Below are 19,060 nucleotides of genomic sequence, written 5' to 3'. Positions count from 1 at the left end.
CAGTCAGGCAGTGCACTTACTAGCCAGTTACTGAAATTTACCCAGAAATAAAAGTTCACTGGTCTTTTTTGTTGAGTTTCTGTTTTCATACTGGATAGCTACATTTAAGCTATTCTCAGTTTGCAGCCAGCTTGGAAGTTGGGAAAACTAGCATCTCAGCAGACAGTTTGAGCAGGAACATTAGTCACTGAATCCAAGGGTTGCTGCTTGGATTTTTCAGCAGTAAGGCACTCTCTTTTGTGACCTGTTAGCTTCTCCGTTCAACACTAAGTGTAGCAGCTATTTTGCCTTAGTCCCTTCTCAGGCTCAGTCTCCTTGGGATGCTCTCCTGTCTGCTTGGCCCCTTGGTCTTCTGCATGCATATCCTCTGACCCCATTGATTATAAAATTTCGTCAGAAAGTGGCCTGTTGCAGAGCAACTGTAGTCCTTATTGTTCCCTTTTGTCCTCACCAGGTTTGGTTTCCCTTCCTGTCGCGTCTCCTGAGGTACCCTCCTTGGGTCCTTGATCTGATTCCGGGACTCAGTTCTCAAACAGTGGGTCTGGATCCACCCACCTTCAAACGCTCAAGATAACTGCTTGGTTTCTCCAATTCCTTTGATGACCAGGAATCAATCCCAAGCTTCCCGACAGAGTTGTTCATATCTTAACTTCTTCTCAGAAGATGTCTACTCATACGATGTGTGCTAGCTAGTAAACGCTTTTTGTCTTGTTGGTTTTCCATCAGGGCTTGGATCCTTTTTTCAGCACCTTTGGAGGCTATCTTGGAATTTCTTGCATGTTTGTTTAATTCTGGGTCTAGTTACTTGAACATTAAAGTGCAATTGGTAGCTATAGCCAATTTTCACATTGCTAGGGATAATGCGCAATTGGCTGCCCTTAAGATCTTGAAGGCCTTTCGTAAAGGAACCCTTTTACTTTGTCCTCCTGCCAAGATCCCGTTCAACCTTGGGACTTGCCTTTTATGCCCCAAATGCTGGCCTCACCTCCTTTTGACCCCTCTTCTAGTATTGATTTGAAATTGTTGTCATGAAAGACATTGCTCTTGGTGGTCATCACTTCTGCCAAGCATGTGTCAGAGCTGCAGACCTTCTCTGATGTTCCTCCTTATTTAATCTTTCACCGAGACAGAGTGTCCTTTAGAGCAGATCCTGCCTTTCTGCCTAAGATGGTGTCAGAGAATAATTTGAATCAGTCCATTTATCTGCCAGCCCTTTTTCCCAGTTTTCTGACTGGGGTGAAAATCTGTTGCATTGTCTTGATGTCCATCGGCAGTTAAGGTTCTATTTGGATAGGACAAAGTCCTTTAAAAAGTCTAATCACTTGTTTGTCTCATTTTCCAAGTCTCAGTTGGGTGCTCCTGTATCTACGGTCACTCTGTCCAAATGGCTTTTTGATTGTATTTCCTTTGGGTATGGTCTAAAAGGAAATTCTTTGTGTCACAAACCCAAAGGTCATTCTACCAGAGCTATGGCTACTTCTGCAGTTTTTTCCTAAAGTTGCTTTGGATTACATTTGTGCAGCTGCAACCTGGGTGAAGCATCACACTTTTGTTTCCTAGTACAAATTAGATATCCAGTCAAGGTCTAGAGCTTTATTTGATTTCACTTTGTTAAACAATATCCTTCCATGAGACCACCCTGGGGTGTCACATGGCTGGGAACTCTGCCCAACAGGTTGAACCCAGATGGAAAAGACAACATTGGGTACGAAAGTTATGTACTTATCATAACGATAGATCCATGTCATCTGTTGCCTTCTGGTTCAACCCCCCCCCCCCCAACCTGACCGCTCCTTTTTAGCTATCCTTTTATTCCAAAGATGACCAACCCAAGGAGACTAATTCCCCCTCTTTCACTGGGTTCCTTAGCTTTTTGGCTTTTCTCCATTTGGGGCTAAGTTTAAATAGAAAGAGGGGGCAAACTAGACCTGATGTAGTTCTGGTGGAGCAGTGGGTTATGGATAGAGGAGGCAGATGCTCATCAAGCTGAAGTCTTGGAAGCTGGCCTTCATCAGATCTTTGTTGGATATGATAACCCACAGGTTAACCCAGATGGAAACAGACAACATGGTGGTATTATTATGACAAGTATGTAATTTTAGTTTTTTTAGGAGCTGTACATACCAGTGAACAGATATCTTCTGTGATTTTTGAAAAGCCAAGCACTCTTATCCTATTTAGTAATTACACAGCATCCACATTTGGATAACTTTATGAACAGGACATAATGTCTATTTTTGTTTACTAGTTTACTGAACAGTGAGACTGCTTATAGCTTCACATGAAGGACTAACAAGGAATTGTACTCTCCACGGACAGGAGTTTTAATGGAAAAACAAATCCATACTTGTACAACACTCACTAAGCAGGAGAAGAAGGACATGGGTCGTGGTCAGAGCTCATTCTGATATAAAGAGATTGGCAGCACAGATTTGGTTATGTAGGGGTGGTGATCTGCTGATTAGGGAAAAATGAGTTCATCATCTACTAGCCTACTGGAATGTTGATTCCAGTGAACATTGAGGTTACCAAGTATATTGGAGTTAAGCCGAGTTATGTAAGGGGGCATGGATTACAAGATGCTGTTAACCACAGATGCTGTAGAAAGGAAAAAGTTATAAATAGTCCCTGTAGTAAGGTTTAAATGTCTTTAAATTAAACAGGACCAAATGAACCAGTCTGGCTGTGAATTAAACCTATTAGATGAGAATGTAGTAAAGGTGCTTGATGGTAGCTTGTGGATGTCGAATAAAATGACATGCTAAACATGTCTTATTCCTGACCTGGGGGTCTATATCAAAAATAATGAAAGCGCATATGTACGACTACATAAAAGTCGACACATAATATGCAAAACCTGTAAATAGTGAATGGCCACATAATCAAATTTTTTCCTAGTGAAAAAAATCACTAGGCCATTTGGAAAAAATAAAAATTGAAAAACTTTATCAGGTGGGGGGCTTCATCCCCCACACCCCCCAACATGGGGGGCTGTGCCCCCACCCCCCCAACTAAATATACAAACTCCAAGATTGCACTATAGCGAAGGAAAGGGCAACTCCATGTAGTTGGCCGACAACCTCCTTGCCCTGTGACATATTCATCGAATCACTTAAATGCGGTTTGATGAATATGTGTTGCTCTTTACGTGTTCGCTCAAAAGCAGTTTCGTGCTTCTAGTATAGACCCCTGACCTGGTACTATGAAAAGATTGGAAGCAAGATGCAGTGAATATATGTGTAATATTTCCATAGTTTTCTATTAAGATTCAAAGGTGGCAGAAACATCAGAGTGATGTTTCTGTATTTGGAGTTTAAGTAGGTAAAATTTATTTTGTATACTGTCACTATTAAGGTGTACAGCTGACAACCCTTTTAGAGTGCATAAAGGAGCAGATTGTGGCCTAGGGGTTAAGAAGGTTGCTCTGCATCACTTTCCAATTTAAGCATAAGTTGTTTTACAAGAATGAAGATCAGGTACTTTGAATGCCTTGAAGGGACTGGGAAGATAGGAATGATCCTAGTGTAAATAATTATATAAAAGCAGAAAAGAGAATGTTAGTAGTGAAAAAAAAATTATAAATGGAATATTATTAGCTCGTGATTTTTATAGAGCAGTATAATCTGCTGAATTAAACCTATTAGGTGGGAAGTGGTGAAGGTGCTTGGTGGTCGTTTGTGGCTGTTGAATAAAATAACATGCTAAACATCTCTTATTCTTGGCCTAGTACTATGAAAAACTTGGAAGCAAGATACAGTGAATATATGTGTAATATATCCTAAGTTTTCTATTAAGATTCAAAAATGGCAGAAACGTCAGACTGATGTTTCTGTACCCAGAGTTAAAGTAGGTAAAATTTATTTTGCATACTGTCAGTATTAAGGTATACAATTGACAACCCTTTTAGAGTGCATAAAGGAGCAGATTATGACCTAGGGGCTGAGGAGGTTGTTCAGTATCTCTTTCCAGCTTAATCAGAAGTTGTTTTACAAGAACAAAGATCAGGTACTTTGAATGCTTTGAAAGGACTGGGGAGATAGGAATGATCCCAGTGTAATTAATTATATAAAAGTAAAAAAGAGACTGTTAGTAGTAAAAAATTATAAATGGAAAATTATTAGCTCATGTGATTTTACAGAGCAGCATAATCTGTTGACATTGTAGTCCAGTGTAGAACATTGGCTAATTAAGTAAACCAGTAATATCTACATGTTGATAAAAGACTATTCTAGACCTGGATGTTTCTTTCCTTTTCTGTACAGTATATTTATTCAGAGGTGTTCAGTATACCTCAAAATAAGTGTGTTTCATTAACTTTTGTTTATTCCTTTCCTAGGTCATTTTCTGACTCCTTGATTAAAGATAATCAACTCTTCTTGATGAGACTGCATTCCACAGTCCATGTTTATCTTTAGATGTATTCTTGGAATACAAATGGCTTTCCCAGGGATATAAAGTGTCAATTAGCTTTTAAAAAGATAATTTGGACTTGACATTGTTTACAACTTCTCATTGTCCTTTTCCCTCACTTGTTCTTCTGTACGTTGCCTAGTTCCAAACTTACTAAAGCACTATGATATTTTTTAAATGAAAATTATTCGTCAGTTAGTGTTGTTATGCAAGCACTAGGTTATGGTGCTTTCGTTGCTGATGTTACCTTGTTGTAAAAAAGAATAATAATATGATTTCATCTTTTTAATGTAGAGTCCCTAGAAAAATATGCTCCAAAATATGGAGTTTACAGATTACATATCTTTGATGTTGGTGATAACATGGAAGACCGTAGAACTTGGAGTAAATATTATGCCAGGATTTCTGGCACTATATTTTTTGTGGACTCAACGCACATGTGGAAAATTGCTGAGGCCAGACATGCAATTGTTGAAGTTATGAAGCACTCTGAGATGGCAAGAAAACCAGTGCTAATGTAAGTAACACCAAACTTTAAACATTCCTTAGTGCTATAATTCTTGGAATACACTTTCCTTTTTTCTCCAACATAGCTGACTGCAGATAATCCTGGATATTAAGTTGTCAATCTCACCTTCATTCTTGCTGGATGGGTTCGGAGCCGAACCTCGGCTCCTACTTGGTCACTTACTAAAGCTCGAGAGCTAATTTTACCGGCTTGAGGCAACCCTATATCTCATGATGCTAGGTGATAACTACCCAGATCTCGTTTGCCGCTTTTGCTTGCGAGTCTTGTTTAGACTAACTTAACGGTTAATTTAAAACCTTTTCCCCGTCAGTAACCTTTCTTTCCCCTTATCCCAAATTATACATCCCTCCCTTTAGGTTAGGCCTTAGGCCTGCCCCTTTCCTAATTCCTGACAGGGATTCTGTACTGATTGTGGTGTGTTTGTACCCCTGTATCCCTGTTTTTCTTAGTTTGTGTGGATTTGGGCGTGTGTGTTTGTGTGTTTTTTACATTTGTGCCCTTTTACTTCGACAGCACTATGTCGAAGGACACAAAGGTCTTAGGCTTCAAGAAGTGTGACTTGTGCTGTCAGAAGATGTCTCTGACAGACGGTCACACTTCTTGTGTTTACTGCCTGGGACCTCTGCACCTGCAGGACTCTTGTTCTGTGTGTCATGCATTCAGCCCAAGAGTCCTGCAGGAGCGCAGGAGCAAATTAATCTTAAGCGGCTTTTTAAAGTCTGTGCCGGGGAAGCCCTCGAAACCAGCCAAACCGTCAGCTCCGAGTCCTAAGCCTTCGGCTTCTGGTTCACCATCTGTGGCAAGATCGGCTCCGGCTGGAGCCGATACTTCTGTGTTGCAACTTCCAGCATCGGCTCCACTCGGCGCCGATACCGCTGAGCCTCTACTCTCACGGTTGGTTCCGGCTGGAGCCGACGTATCTTTATCTCCTTTGGCTCCATCCATCTCCAGGAAAAGGTCCAGATCCCCATCTTTGGAATCGATCCATTCAGCTCCGGGGTCACCCTTGCTCTCAGAGCGGAGCCATCGGAGCCGTTCTTCTCGGTCGTCCAGGCTTTCCGACCATGACCTTGAGAGAATGGTCAGTAGACTGTTAAAGTCTCAGGCACTGGCCCAAATGCTTCAAAGCCCGTCTCATCAGACAGTGGATATTTCAACTCCACCTACTATTCCTCCTTCGACTCTCCCTCAGAGTTCGGAGCTAGAGCTCCTCGGAGCCGTGACTGTTGTGGCGTCAGAGCCGATACCTCCCCCTTCGGCTCCGTCGTCCTCTGCTCCAATCTCCTCCTTGATGCCTTCATTGGAGGGATCCGAGCGCCTGGTCTCTCTCGCTGGCTCCGAGCGGGCGAGTGGCATCAGACCCTTGTCTGACCCCGTACTCCCTCTTGGAGCGTCGGCGCTGATGAGCTCGGCCCTGACATCGGCTTCGGAGCCGTCCCTGTCGGTGCGGCCTGGGGTTCCTACTTCTTCGGAGCGGGAGCCCTCTGGCCTGTCTAATAGGGGAGCCTTCGAAGTGATGAGGAGTGTACTAGCCCCAGGGCATGGTCAACAGTCAGCTCCATCAGCTCCTCCCACTACAGTGCCTGCTGAAGTCTCTTCCCACTCTCTTGCTCCCGGACCCAGAGATCCAACGCCTCAGGTTTCCCCACTGGGAATATCTTCCTCTTCCGAGGCTTCTCCTGACCCGTCAGGTGAACCTCCGCGCAAGAGGACATGTAAGAGGAAGCATGTGGACTCCCCTGAGTCCATTACATCCGATACCGACTTGGATGAGTCGGAAGGATCCCCAAAGTCCCCTTCTGAGGATATCTCTTTCTCAGACATCTTTGAAATCCTCAAACAGAGGGGGAACTGGTCTTCCCTTAATCCTTCTGAGGACAAGTCAGTTTATCTGGAGGCGTTTGGTTCTCGACCCTCCACCTCCTGGGTGTCTCCGCCTTTCGACCCCCTTAGGGAAGTGGTGGCACAGAAGGCGTGGACGGCCCCGGATTCAGTGGAACCCACCCCAAGGAGGCCTTCTAAATTTATTACGGCTCCAGCTGATAGGCAATTTTTAACAAAAGGTGTCTCGGTTGATGCCATGGTGGTGGCTGCAGCCACCAGGAAGGAACTAACCGATCCTTCAGTACCTATCCATCCTCCTAACAAGGATTCTGGGACTATGGATAGGTACGGTAAGCGGATGTTTTCTTCAGCGACCTTTGCCATGCGGTCGCTGAATTACTTGTGTCACTTCACCCGCCTTCAGAGAGATGTTCTCAAAGAGTTGGATGAAGTTTTACAGGATCCGTCAGCTGCTGGTTCCCAAGATAAAATCAACTCACAGCTAGGAACCCTAAACTCCATTGTTAACTCCTCCATGCGTCTCATTTCCTATGCAGCCGATGGAGCGAGTAGGGCCGCAGGCACAGGTGTGGCCTTAAGGCTTCACGCCTGGATGCGGCTTTGTAATTTTGCAGACCTCTTCAAGGCGCCCTTCACTAACTCCTCTTTTGATGGTTTGACGTTGTTCGGGCCACAAGTGAAAGACACCTTGACCAGATGCGAGCAAGATGGTAAGACTCTTTCTGCCGTAGGAGTCTGTTTCTCCACCCCTTCCAGACCATATCCTAAGGGTCAAAGGGTGGAAAGATGTGGTTCCGCAAATCACAAGGAGTCACGCCTGACACAAGAGGTCAGTTTACCCCCAGAGGCAGAGGGGGTAACAACAACAGACGCCACCCAAGAGGCAGAGGGGGTCCGCAGAATCAGGGTAGCAGAGAGTCTGTCTCTGACAAACCTTTCCAACATCGCTGAGGTGTTGCCCAACTGTCCACCTTCGGAGGCAGTCGGGGGAAGATTGTCGCTGTACCCAAAAGCCTGGCTCTCCCTCACTTTAGACAAATGGGTACAGTCGGTTATATCCGAGGGTTACAAAATTCCCTTTATCCAAACCCCAACTTAACAAAAGGGAACCCTTCCAGACGTTCCACCCAGTCTAAGGGAACAAGCAGTGCTAGAAATATCAAAACTACTAGCAAAAAGAGCCATCCAGCCAGTCCCAGCAGATCAACTAGGATCCGGAGTCTACTCAAAGTTCTTTTTGGTACCAAAAAAACAGGGGACTGGAGACCAGTATTAGATCTCAGCAAACTAAACAGGTTTGTAAAAAGGACAAAATTCCGGATGGTCACGTTACAGTCCATTCTACCCTTTCTGGGCAAGGACAATTGGATGTGCTCCGTGGACCTTCAGGACGCGTACTATCACATCAAAATTCACAGGCGCTCCAGAAGGTTTCTCCGCTTTCGGCTGGGGGCCAGTCAATACCAGTTCAGAGCCCTGCCCTTTGGTCTCACTACAGCCCCCAGAGTGTTCACCAAATGTATGGCAGCGGTTACGGCTCACCTGAGGCGTCAAGGATTCCAGGTGTTTCCATATCTAGACGACTGGCTCCTCACCGCCACCACCAGGCATCAACTTCTTCAGGCCAGAGATTACACCATTCATATTTGCAGAGGGCTAGGAATCTCTATAAATTTCGAAAAGTCTGCCTTGTCAACTTGTCAATCTATTACCTTTATAGGCGCCAACTTGGACACCGTGCAGCTCTCAGCAAAGTTAACAGATCAAAGGATCTTAGATATTCAAAACCATGTCCATGTTCTGCTTCAGAGCGACAGAATTCAGGCCAGGTATGTCCTGAAAGTATTAGGGCTCATGGCGGCCGCCATCACACTTCTTCCTCTTGCCCGCCTTTACATGCGTCTTCTACAGTGGATACTTTTCGCCCAATGGTCTTTCCAACAACTCTGTATGCACCACAAGATCATGATAACTCCAATTTGCAAAAATCATCTGTCTTGGTGGATGTTGTCCCCTCAAATCCATCAAGGCAGACCCTTTATTCCTCCCTCCCCGGTCGCCACGGTCACATCGGACGCCTCCCTGATCGGGTGGGGTGGCATTTTCAGAGCAGGACAGTCCATGGCACATGGCAACCTTTCGAATGCCACCTGCACATAAATGTCCTGGAGATGATAGCAGTGCTTTTGACGTTGCAAGCCCTCCACGACTCTCTTCCCCTGGGGACTATTGCAATCCAAATCGACAATATGTCCGTAGTGTGGTATATCAACAAGCAGGGCGGAACCAAGTCCTATCCCCTGTGTCGAGAAGCACACAGACTTTGGCAATGGGCGATCTCTTCTCAGCGGTTTCTGATAGCAACGCATATCCCTGGGAAGTCCAACATCATAGCGGACAGGTTGAGCAGAGCTATTTTCATGCCACACGAGTGGTCTCACAGACAATCTGTGAAGGAAGAGATTTTTCAGAAGTGGGGCCTTCCTTGCTGCGATCTTTTTGCTACACCTCAAAACAGCAAATGCCCCGACTTCTTCACCCTCTTCCCCCTTCCAGGCCATCCCCCCAGAGACGCTCTAGTCCACGATTGGCCTCGGGGACTTCTTTACGCCTTTCCACCCCTTCCGTTAATATCATTTTGCTCAGAATTAGTCCAAAATGACAAAAAATACACCAAACCCACAGACATTGCCAACATCCTAGCTGACAGGTTCAGCGCAAACTCCCCCCCCCTCCCCAGCAAAAGGGCTAATATCTATCCCAGCAGAGTGCTGCCCCCCTGACATCTCAGATGCTCAGGTAGGAGCTGCCCTCTCCAAAGCAAGAAACACAGCATCAATGGGACCAGACGGTGTCCCGGGCTGCGTCCTACATGAACTCCAAGAAGAGCTAAACCCAAACCTAAAACTACTGTTCAGTCTCAGCCTTACTACAGGATGTGTACCCAAAGAGTGGCGTACAGCAACAGTGGTCCCTCTCCACAAAGGTGGTGCCTCAATGGATCCTGGAAACTATCGCCCCATAAGTCTCACTAGCTTGGTCTGCAAAGCTATGGAAAGGATCATCATGGACCTTATAAATAAAGATATTGGGGACCTGCAGACACTGGATCCTACCCAGTTCGGCTTTGTTAAGGACAGATCCTGCCTCTTGAACCTGGTCGATTTCTTTGAAACAGTCACCAAGGCCATTGACAAGGGGAAGGTGGTCCACACAGCCTACCTGGACCTTGCAAAGCCTTTGATACAATAGCCCACTCGGGCATTATAGATAAGCTCGCCAGCTTAAATATAAACCCCTATGTCACTAGATGGGTTGCAAACTGGCTCAAGGACAGAACCCACATGGTTAGAATAGCTGGAGCCATGTCAGACTCCAAACCAGTTACAAGTGGAGTCCCACAAGGCTCAGTCCTGGGACCTCTCTTGTTCGGTATATATTTCTCGGAGGTACAGGCCAACATGGAAGGACTGTGGCTGACCAAGTTCGCAGATGACTGCAAACTGGGCGCCATAATAGACTCTCCAGCCAACACAAGCATCCTCCAAAAGGGCCTCATAGAAACAGACAATTGGTGCCAGAGCCATGGCCTCAAGCTAAACGCCAAAAAGTGTATAGTCATCCCCTTTGGCAAAAACAAAGTGCCCACAAATTACCACATAGGTGGTAATCCATTAAGTACAGAAGAAGTCATTAGGGACCTGGGGACCCAAGTTGATAGCAATCTCTCATTTGACAACCACGTGGCCAAAGTGGTTAGAAAAACATTTTATATAGCTCACCTAATCATGAAGGGATTCACATCTAGATCAGGGAGGTCATCGTGCCTCTTTACTCATCCCTCATCAGGCCCATAATTGAGTACAATGCCCCTTTTGGGATGTACCTTACCAGACACCTGCAGCAACTGGAAAGACCCCAAAAGTACCTCACCAAGAGGATCAAGGGGCTCAAACAGATGCCGTATGCTGCCCGGTTAAAGAAACTCCAGCTCTACTCAGTGGCATACCGCCTGCTCAGAGGCGATCTGTGCCTGACGTATAAAGCCATGTCCAACCCGGAATTAATGGACATGCTGCACCTCAGAAAATCCAAATCCCATTGAGCTACGCGCTCGAGGGACTTGAACCTCAGCACTGAAATAAATAGGACATGCTGGAGGGACAGATTCATAACCCAGAGGCTCCCTTCACTCTGGAATAAAATCCCAGTCCAGGTTAGGCAGAGTCCCTCATTGAACAGAACAACAGCCAGTATATCCAAAACGATTTTATTCTCAGTAGATTCTCTAGCACCTCGGCTTCACAAAGCCTTCAAGGACTCTCTTCAAGAGGAATCTTGATGAGTGGATGGGAGATCGTAGGTTTACCCCGGGTATCACTTCTGTGTCACTGTTAGACAGAGGCACAGTATACTAACCTTGAAAAAGGGCATAGCAAAATTAATTTAATATGGGTGGCGAAAGCCATACACACTCTGGCTAGGCTTATAAATGCCCTAGGGCAGATAGCCTAGTATGAACCTATGAACCTATGAATCACAGGTAATTCAGAAAGCAACCGCTTTGAGAGCCAAGATGATTCTCATTGCCCCTTATTGGCCTCGACAGATATGGTTTCTGTTCCTGCATCGTTATCTCTTGGAACAGCCTTGGCATCTGGATCCAGTGCCAGATCCTTTGGCCCATCAGTCGGGGCAGCTGCACCAATCCCTCCATTCTCTCAACCTCACTGCTTGGTTGTTCCACTTCCGTCCCTAGCCAGGCTTCCTATGATTTCAAATCCCGTCTGGGATATCATAGTAGCTTCCCTTAAATCTTCCACCAGAAGGATCTACACTAGTAAGTGGCAACTTTTTCCTTCTGGGCAAAGGCTAGAAATATAGATCTGTTCACTGCTCCATTTCACTCGGTCTTGGATTTCCTAGCTGAAATTTTTCATTCAGGATCTTCATCCTCCACAGTTAAAGTTCAGTTGACAGCCATTTCAAATTTTCACATAGGCCTGTTGGACTGCAGCATCATGTCCCATAAGCTTTGCAAAGCATTCCTTAGAGGTGTCTTTTTACTAAGACCCCCGATCAAAGATCCTGATAGATATAGATCCTGATTTAGCTAGTGGGATCTAAACTTAGTTTTAACATCCTTGATTCTACCTCCCTTTGAACCTGCGGCTTCCTGTTCATTGAAATTACTTTCCTGGAAAGCACTCTTCCTGGTCGCTGTTACATCTGCTAGGAGAGTATCTGAACTTCATGCCCTCTACATTCGTCCTCCTTACTTAGTCTTTCACAAAGACAGAGTTTCTCTAAGAACGAACCCCTCTTTCATACCCAAGGTGGCTTCGCAGACAAATTTAAATCAATCAATTGACCTCCCAGTTTTCTTCCCTAATTATTCGAACAATGCGGAGCAAAAACTGCATTGTCTGGACGTTCATCGTCATCTCCGATATTATTTGGACAGAACTAAACAAATCAGGAAATCTGATCAAATCTTTTTATCTTATGCAGAAAATAGGAAAGGCCATCCAGTATCCAAGGTAACTCTGTCTAGGTGGCTCTCTTCTCTGATCACGTATACTTAACAACTCAGAGGTAAAGAATTGCCTTCTAGGCCAAGAGCCCATTCAACCAGGGCGCTAGTCACATCAACAGCCTTTCAAGCTAGACTACCAATAGACACTATTTATGCAGCAGCCACATGGGCTTCTCCTCATACCTTTGTCTTGCATTACAAATTGGACATGGCCTCCAGAAACAGGGCAAATTTTGGTTCCACCGTTCTCAAGAGTCTGTTCCAGTGAGCCACCCAGGATGAAGGTGCTAGGGACGTGGTCCCATCCAGCAAGAATGAAGGCGAGATTGACAACTTAACATTGAGAAGTTATGTACCTACCATAACGTTCCATGTTAGTTGTCTTCTCTCGCCTTCTTTCTTGCATCCCACCCACCATCCCCCTAGCCTGGACAGACCGAGAAAATTTCCCTTTCTTTGAAGGGTCCTGATCTTGCACTTTCAGCCAAATAGCTTGTCATAGGGTAACTACAGCTTAGATAGCGATCCTTTCGGGGTTATCCTTTTTCCTCCTCCTCTCCAGTTGGAGGACTATATTGCCTAATGTTTTTTCAGCTACTAAACGAGATCTGGGTAGTTATCGCCCAGCATCATGGGATATAGGGTTGCCTCGAGCCGGTAAAATTAGCTCTCGAGCTTTAGTAAGTGGCCGAGTCGGAGCCGAGGTTCGGCTCCGAACCCATCCAGCAAGAAAGAAGGCAAGAGAAGACAACTAACATGGAACGTTATGGTAGGTACATAACTTCTCATTATGTAGAACTCTGAAGTGAAACTGTACAATAGACGCTTCTGGTTAAGCAAATTAACTTTGTATACAGCATCCAGCATCCCGTTATCTGTATGAGATTCTTCTTACTTCTTTTGGTAACCTTCCCCAGGCTGTTGGTAAACACTTGTTAACTTTTAATTCAACACTATTAAAAAAATTTGCTATCTCCTTTCTTGTGATACCATATGGAGTCAGTCTTGTGATGACAGAATAAGGTAACTGAATTTTACTGGATTGTTTCCCCCTCAGCAGATAATCTGCAAGCTGTGATTTCATCATGTGTTAGTGGGTTTGTAGTCTATTATTCTGTTGATGAGCCTATATGCCAGTCCTTGCTAAGCCAGATTTTTTTCACTGCATTTTCCAGTAATTTATCAGAACTTTTACCTAAATGAAGTCATGTGACATGAATCAAGATCCCATGAAAAATAGGTCACAAAGCACTGGTGACTTTCATCCATTCCCTCTTTTGACTTGGTTAACCCTTGATCTGAAGTAGGGAGTTCATTTGTCAGCAACCTGTGGGTCTTGGATCCGATACCGGATCTGAGCCGGCAACTTGTTTCAAGCTAATGGATCCGAGCTCCTAGCTCCTCCCCTCACCCATAATCCCCTGATAACCCTCCATGACCCCAGATCTAGTTTGCCGCGCTTGTGGATAGCTGGATTCCTGTGAGCTTGTCTAGTACTTGGCAGTTAAGTTTATATTTTTCTGTCAACTTTCTTATTTTTTCACAAAAAATATTAAATGTGTAAGTGTTAGGTTCCCTGTAGAGTAAAACATAATTTCTTTTAAGTAGTTTTTCCCTCCCTTCGCTGGTCGTTAGAGAGTGTGTGTTGTGTGTTGTGTTTTTGGGCCTGTGTGTGTGTGTTACATTACTTTTTTTTCTTTAAGTATGGCTAAGGCCCCAAAAGCCATTTTTTCTAAATGTACCGAGTGTGGCCATAAGCTCTCCCCGGCTGATGACCACACTCGGTGCATTCAGTGCCTTGGGGTTGAACACCTCACCTCAGGCTGTACCATTTGTGCAGCATTCAACCCCAGGGCACTGAAAGAGCGGAGGTCGAAGCTGGTCCTGGCAGGACTTTTACTCCCGGACTCAGCTCCGGCCTCCACTGCTCCCATAGCTCCACCACAGGCTGTGGTTGCTGCCATTCCTGCCCCCCCTTCCTCCGACCGGGACTCAAACTCCCGCTAAAGCGTCGGAGGACAGGGAGGCCAGGAGGGAGAAACGGAGGGAGAAGCACCACAAGCGGCGGGCCGAGACCTCCGTTTCGGCCCCGCCAGCTAAGCGGGCTTCTCCCTCCACTGCTTCTAGGTCTCCTCCTCCTCGGCTCCGATCCTCTTGTTTCTCCCCAGGGCCCGAGGAGGAGGAGGCCCGATCTCCATCGAGATCATCGAGGCGGCATTCCAGGCCTGCCTCGGTGACCTCTTTGAGATCGACCTTTAGTATGTCCGATGCAGACTTGGACCGGATGATGCGAAGGTTCATGCAGGCCCAGCTACAGATCGGAGTGCTCTTGCCTCCCCCCCCCCCTTCGGGGGGGAGCTCAACTCCTTTTTTTCATCCTATCGCTCCTTCTCCTACCCGCTATCCGGGTTCGGAGCATTCGGAGCCGAGCAGCGTTGGAGCCGGGGGTGGGTCGGCGCCGACAGTACTTGGTACTTCGGATCTGACCCTGCCCTCGAGCCTGTCGGATCTGACCTCTCGGAGCCGTGGCCCAAGCTTCGGATCCGAGGGATTCAGTGTGCCTTCGGCTCCGTCCAGGTCGGAGCTCACTGGTCCTTCGGATCCGATGGTCTTGGCACCGGTTCCGATCCCTTCATCGGATCCGAGTGGGATCCGACTCTCGGATCCAAGAGAGAGTGGTTCCCCCTCGGCTTTCGATGTTGTGGAGAGGGCTCTGTTGAGAGCATCCGGACCCCCGGACCCCCGGTCCTTGTATCGGCTCCTCCCTGCACTCCCTCTCTGCTGGGCCAGGCTTCCATCACCCGGCCAAAGGAACAGCCTGCTTCAATGTCCCAGATGGTTCCATTGGAACAGGATGTTGCTGGCGAGGCCTCCTCGGACAACCCCCCGAGGAAGTGCCCCGCAAGCATAAGTGCAAGAGGAGGCACGTGGACTTCCCTGAGACCTTAACTGAGGACACGGACTTGGAGGAAGGGGAAGGCTCCCTAAGATCACCCCCTGAGGATGTCTCCTTTGGAGACATCATGGAGATGCTGAGGATCAGAGGTGGGTGGTCTGCCCCCAGGTCTTCCTCCGACGAGTCCGTGTTTCTGGAGGCATTCAAAGCAGGCCCGTCTGCCTCTTGGGTGTCCCCTCTGGCCGACCCCTTGGTGGACCTCATTAGCACCAGGGCGTGGAAGGATCCGGACACCGTGGAGCCAATACCAAAATGCCCAGACAGAATACTAAGTCCCCCCCTCAGACCAATCGCACTGGAGCAAGGGCCCCCCCCAAATAGATGTCATGTTGACGGTGGCAGCCACGAAGTGGGAACTAGCTCAGGAGAGCCCCTCAGTCCATCCACCGAGCAAGGAGTCCCGCTCGATGGACCGCTTAGGGAAGCGAGTTTTTAGTTCAGCGACCTTCTCGGTAAGGTCTCTGAACTATATGGCACATGTCATCAGGATGCAGCGGGATCTTATCAAAGAATACGCTGCCTCCCCTCCTGAGTCCATGTCGGCGGATGACAAGCAATTGTACTCCACCCGAATGGCCACTCTGAGATCAATTTCAAATACCGCTATGCGGCTATTGTCCCATGCCACAGAGTGAGCCGCTAGGGCTAGCGGAGCAGGCCTAGTCATGAGACGTCAGGCCTGGCTCGTCATTGTGACTTTGTGGAGCCTTTTAAAGCGTCTTTTGTGAACGCCCCTTTCGATGGTTCTGCCCTATTTGGCAAAACGGTTCGCGAGACACTTGTCCAGAGCGAGAAAGATGGGAAGACGTTGTCTGCCATCAGAGTCCGCTTCTCTGCTCCCCAGCTGTCCTTTTCGAGGAACCAAAAGGGTCAGAAGAAGATGTGGTTCCGGAAATCGCAACATTCCCAACCCGCTCCGGACAACCAGTCCTTCCGTGGCAGAGGAGGACAGGGAGGACGCCGCCCCAGGGGCAGAGAGGCTCCAAGAAACTTTGGGTCCAGAGAACCTTTCTCTGAGCGGCCCAGCAGCCCTGAAGGGTTGCCCAGCTGCTCCACTCTGGAGGCAGTCGGGGGGCGCTTCTCGGAGCACCTAGCGGCATGGGAGTCCATCACAACAGACCGCTGGGTGCTTCGCATTATATCCAGAGGTTACAAAATACCATTACTCCATGGCCCCAAATTCAAGAACCTCCCCGATGTACCACCCGATCAGAGAGAGGCCGCAGCCGCAGACATTCAGCAGCTGTTAAGAAAAAAGAGCCATCCAGCCCGTCCCCCAAGACCAGCTCGGATTAGGGTTCTACTCCAGGTTCTTTTTGGTGCCAAAAAAGACGGGGGACTTGAGACCGATTCTAGACCTTTGGCGCTTGAACCTGTCAGTAACCAAGGAAAAATTCCGAATGGTCACTCTTCAATCTATTCTCCCCCTTCTAAGGGAGAACAATTGGATGTGCTCTATAGACCTCAAGGATGCGTACTACCACATTGTGATGGACAGACAATCCAGGAGGTTTCTCTGCTTCCGGCTGGGAGCCAGTCACTGCCAGTTCAGGGTCCTTCCCTTTGGCCTCACCACAGCCCCCAGGGTGTTCACCAAGGTATTAGCATTGATTGCGGCCCACCTGAGACTCCAAGGAATACAGGTCTTTCCGTTCCTGGACGACTGGCCCCTGACCGCCCCAACAAGGCATCTACTTTGCTCAGCCAGAGATGTCTTTCTCCTCCTAGCCCCACAGTTAGGCATCACCATTAATACCGACAAATCCCTTCTGGCCCCGACACAAGTCATAGAATTCATAGGAGCCAGAATAGACACCAGAGACCTACGAGCCTTTCTAACTTCCGAGAGAATTCGGAATTTGCAACTCCATGTGCGGGCTATCCTCCAATCAGAGACTTCACCAGCGGAATTGGTCCTGAGGGCACTAGGCTCCATGGCGGCAACGATTACGCTTCTTCCATGCGCCCGTCTGAACATGCGGGTACTGCAATGGACACTTCTAGTGCAATGGTCCTTTCTATCCCTTCCTCTTCACCACCCCATTGCTATCAGCAAGGCTTGCAGGAGGGCTGTATTATGGTGGCTCCAAGCTTCGGACCTCCATACGGGCCGTCCCTTCTGCACCTCTCCCCCTCTCACCACGGTGACCACGGACGCCTCCCGCCTCGGGTGGGGGGGCATTATTCAGGCAGGACGGTCCAAGGCACGTGGAATGACACAGAGACCTCCCTGCATATCAACTTTCTGGAGATGAGAGCGGTGCTGTTCACATTGCAAGCACTTCAGAATCTCCTCCCCATAGGAACGATTGCAATTCAGTCGGACAACATGTCGGTTGTCTGGTACATCAACAAACAGGGGGGAACCAGATCTTACCCTCTATGCCGCGAAGCCATGAGAGTGTGGGAATGGGCGATCTCCACCAACCGCTTTCTGATTGCAACGCACATTCCGGGACAGACCAACATCCTAGCGGACAAACTCAGTTGCACCCTTCTTACCCCATACGAGTGGTATCTCAATCCACTAGTAGCGAAGCAGATATTCGCAATATGGGGGCAACCCTGCTGCGATCTTTTTGCATCTCCCTCAAACACCAAATGCGGCAATTTCTTCGCTCTGATTCTCCCTCCAGGGGAAACTCCAAGAGACGCTCTGGTGCATGCTTGGCCACCCGGTCTACTTTATGCCTATACTCCTCTACCCCTGATGCTGCAACTCTTACAGAAAGACTCGCAGTTAGGGAGCAGGATGATCCTCGTTGCCCCATTCTGGCCTCGGGAAATTTGGTTCCCTTACTTGTGGTCTCACCTAGTGAATCCTCCTTGGATTCTGGATCCCAGTCCGGATCTAATCTCCCATCCGTTGGACTTACCGACCCCAAACATGTACAATCTGAAACTGACAGCTTGGTTGCTCCAGTTCCACTCCTAGTTAGGACTCCCGGTATCTCTTCACCAGTCAAAGCCATCCTTGTGGCAGCGCATAAGCCCTCCACCAGGAAAGTGTACCGCAGTAAATGGAAACGTTTCTCCATCTGGGCGGAGCATCATGATCTAAATCCCTTTTAGACTTCCTAACCGAACTTTTTCAGGAAGGCGCTAGTTGTTCAACCATCAAAGTGCAATTGGCAGCCATCTCACATTACCATGTGGGACATGATACATGGCCTTTGATGTCAGCCAAGTTGTGTAAAACCTTTCTCAAGGGCACCTTGTTGCTTAGACCCCCTATAAAAGAAGCCGTACCACCGTGGGATCTTTCACTAGTTCTTCAAGCCTTGACTGCTCCACCTTTTGAACCCGCTGCTTCAGTAGATCTCAAATTCTTGTTCTGGAAAACAGCATTCCTTGTAGTCATCACTTCTGCAAAAAGAATTTCGGAACTTCAAGCTCTTTCTGTGAAGCCTTCTTATTTGATCTTTCACCCAGACAGAGTGTACCTCAGGATCAATCCCTCTTTTCTTCCCAAGATAGCATCAGAAACCAATATAAATCAATCCATAAATTTACCGGTTTTCTTCCCTACTTATCAGAATAAAGGAGAGTACAAGCTGCACTCATTAGATGTTCATAGGCAGCTTCGCTTTTATACTCATAGAACAGCTGGTCATAGACAATCCGACCAACTGTTCATTTACTTTGCCAAATTTAATTTGGGGAAAGCAATATCAAAAGTATCTCTATCACGCTGGATTTCTCAATGTATCCTATTGGCATACCAAGTCTCTGGGAGACCCGCACCTGAAGGAGTTCGCGCACATTCCACTCGTTCCATCTCTAC

General features: G+C 47.3%; 1 protein-coding gene across 1 annotated transcript in view; it reads left to right on the top strand.

Moving 5' to 3' along the window:
- The window catches only part of LOC122803530 (ADP-ribosylation factor-like protein 13B), an 817,640-nt gene that overhangs the window by 443,761 nt on the left and 354,819 nt on the right, over positions 1 to 19,060 (top strand). The window contains exon 4 of the mRNA XM_044073180.1: positions 4,705 to 4,927. Coding sequence (XP_043929115.1) covers positions 4,705 to 4,927 — 223 coding nt within the window. The remainder of the gene's footprint in view (positions 1 to 4,704; positions 4,928 to 19,060) is intronic.

The sequence above is a fragment of the Protopterus annectens genome, chromosome 5.part1, assembly GCF_019279795.1.
Source record: "Protopterus annectens isolate FY-2018-M chromosome 5.part1, PAN1.0, whole genome shotgun sequence".
NCBI classification, from domain to species: Eukaryota; Metazoa; Chordata; order Ceratodontiformes; family Protopteridae; genus Protopterus; species Protopterus annectens.
This window is presented reverse-complemented; position numbering and strand designations above follow the sequence as displayed.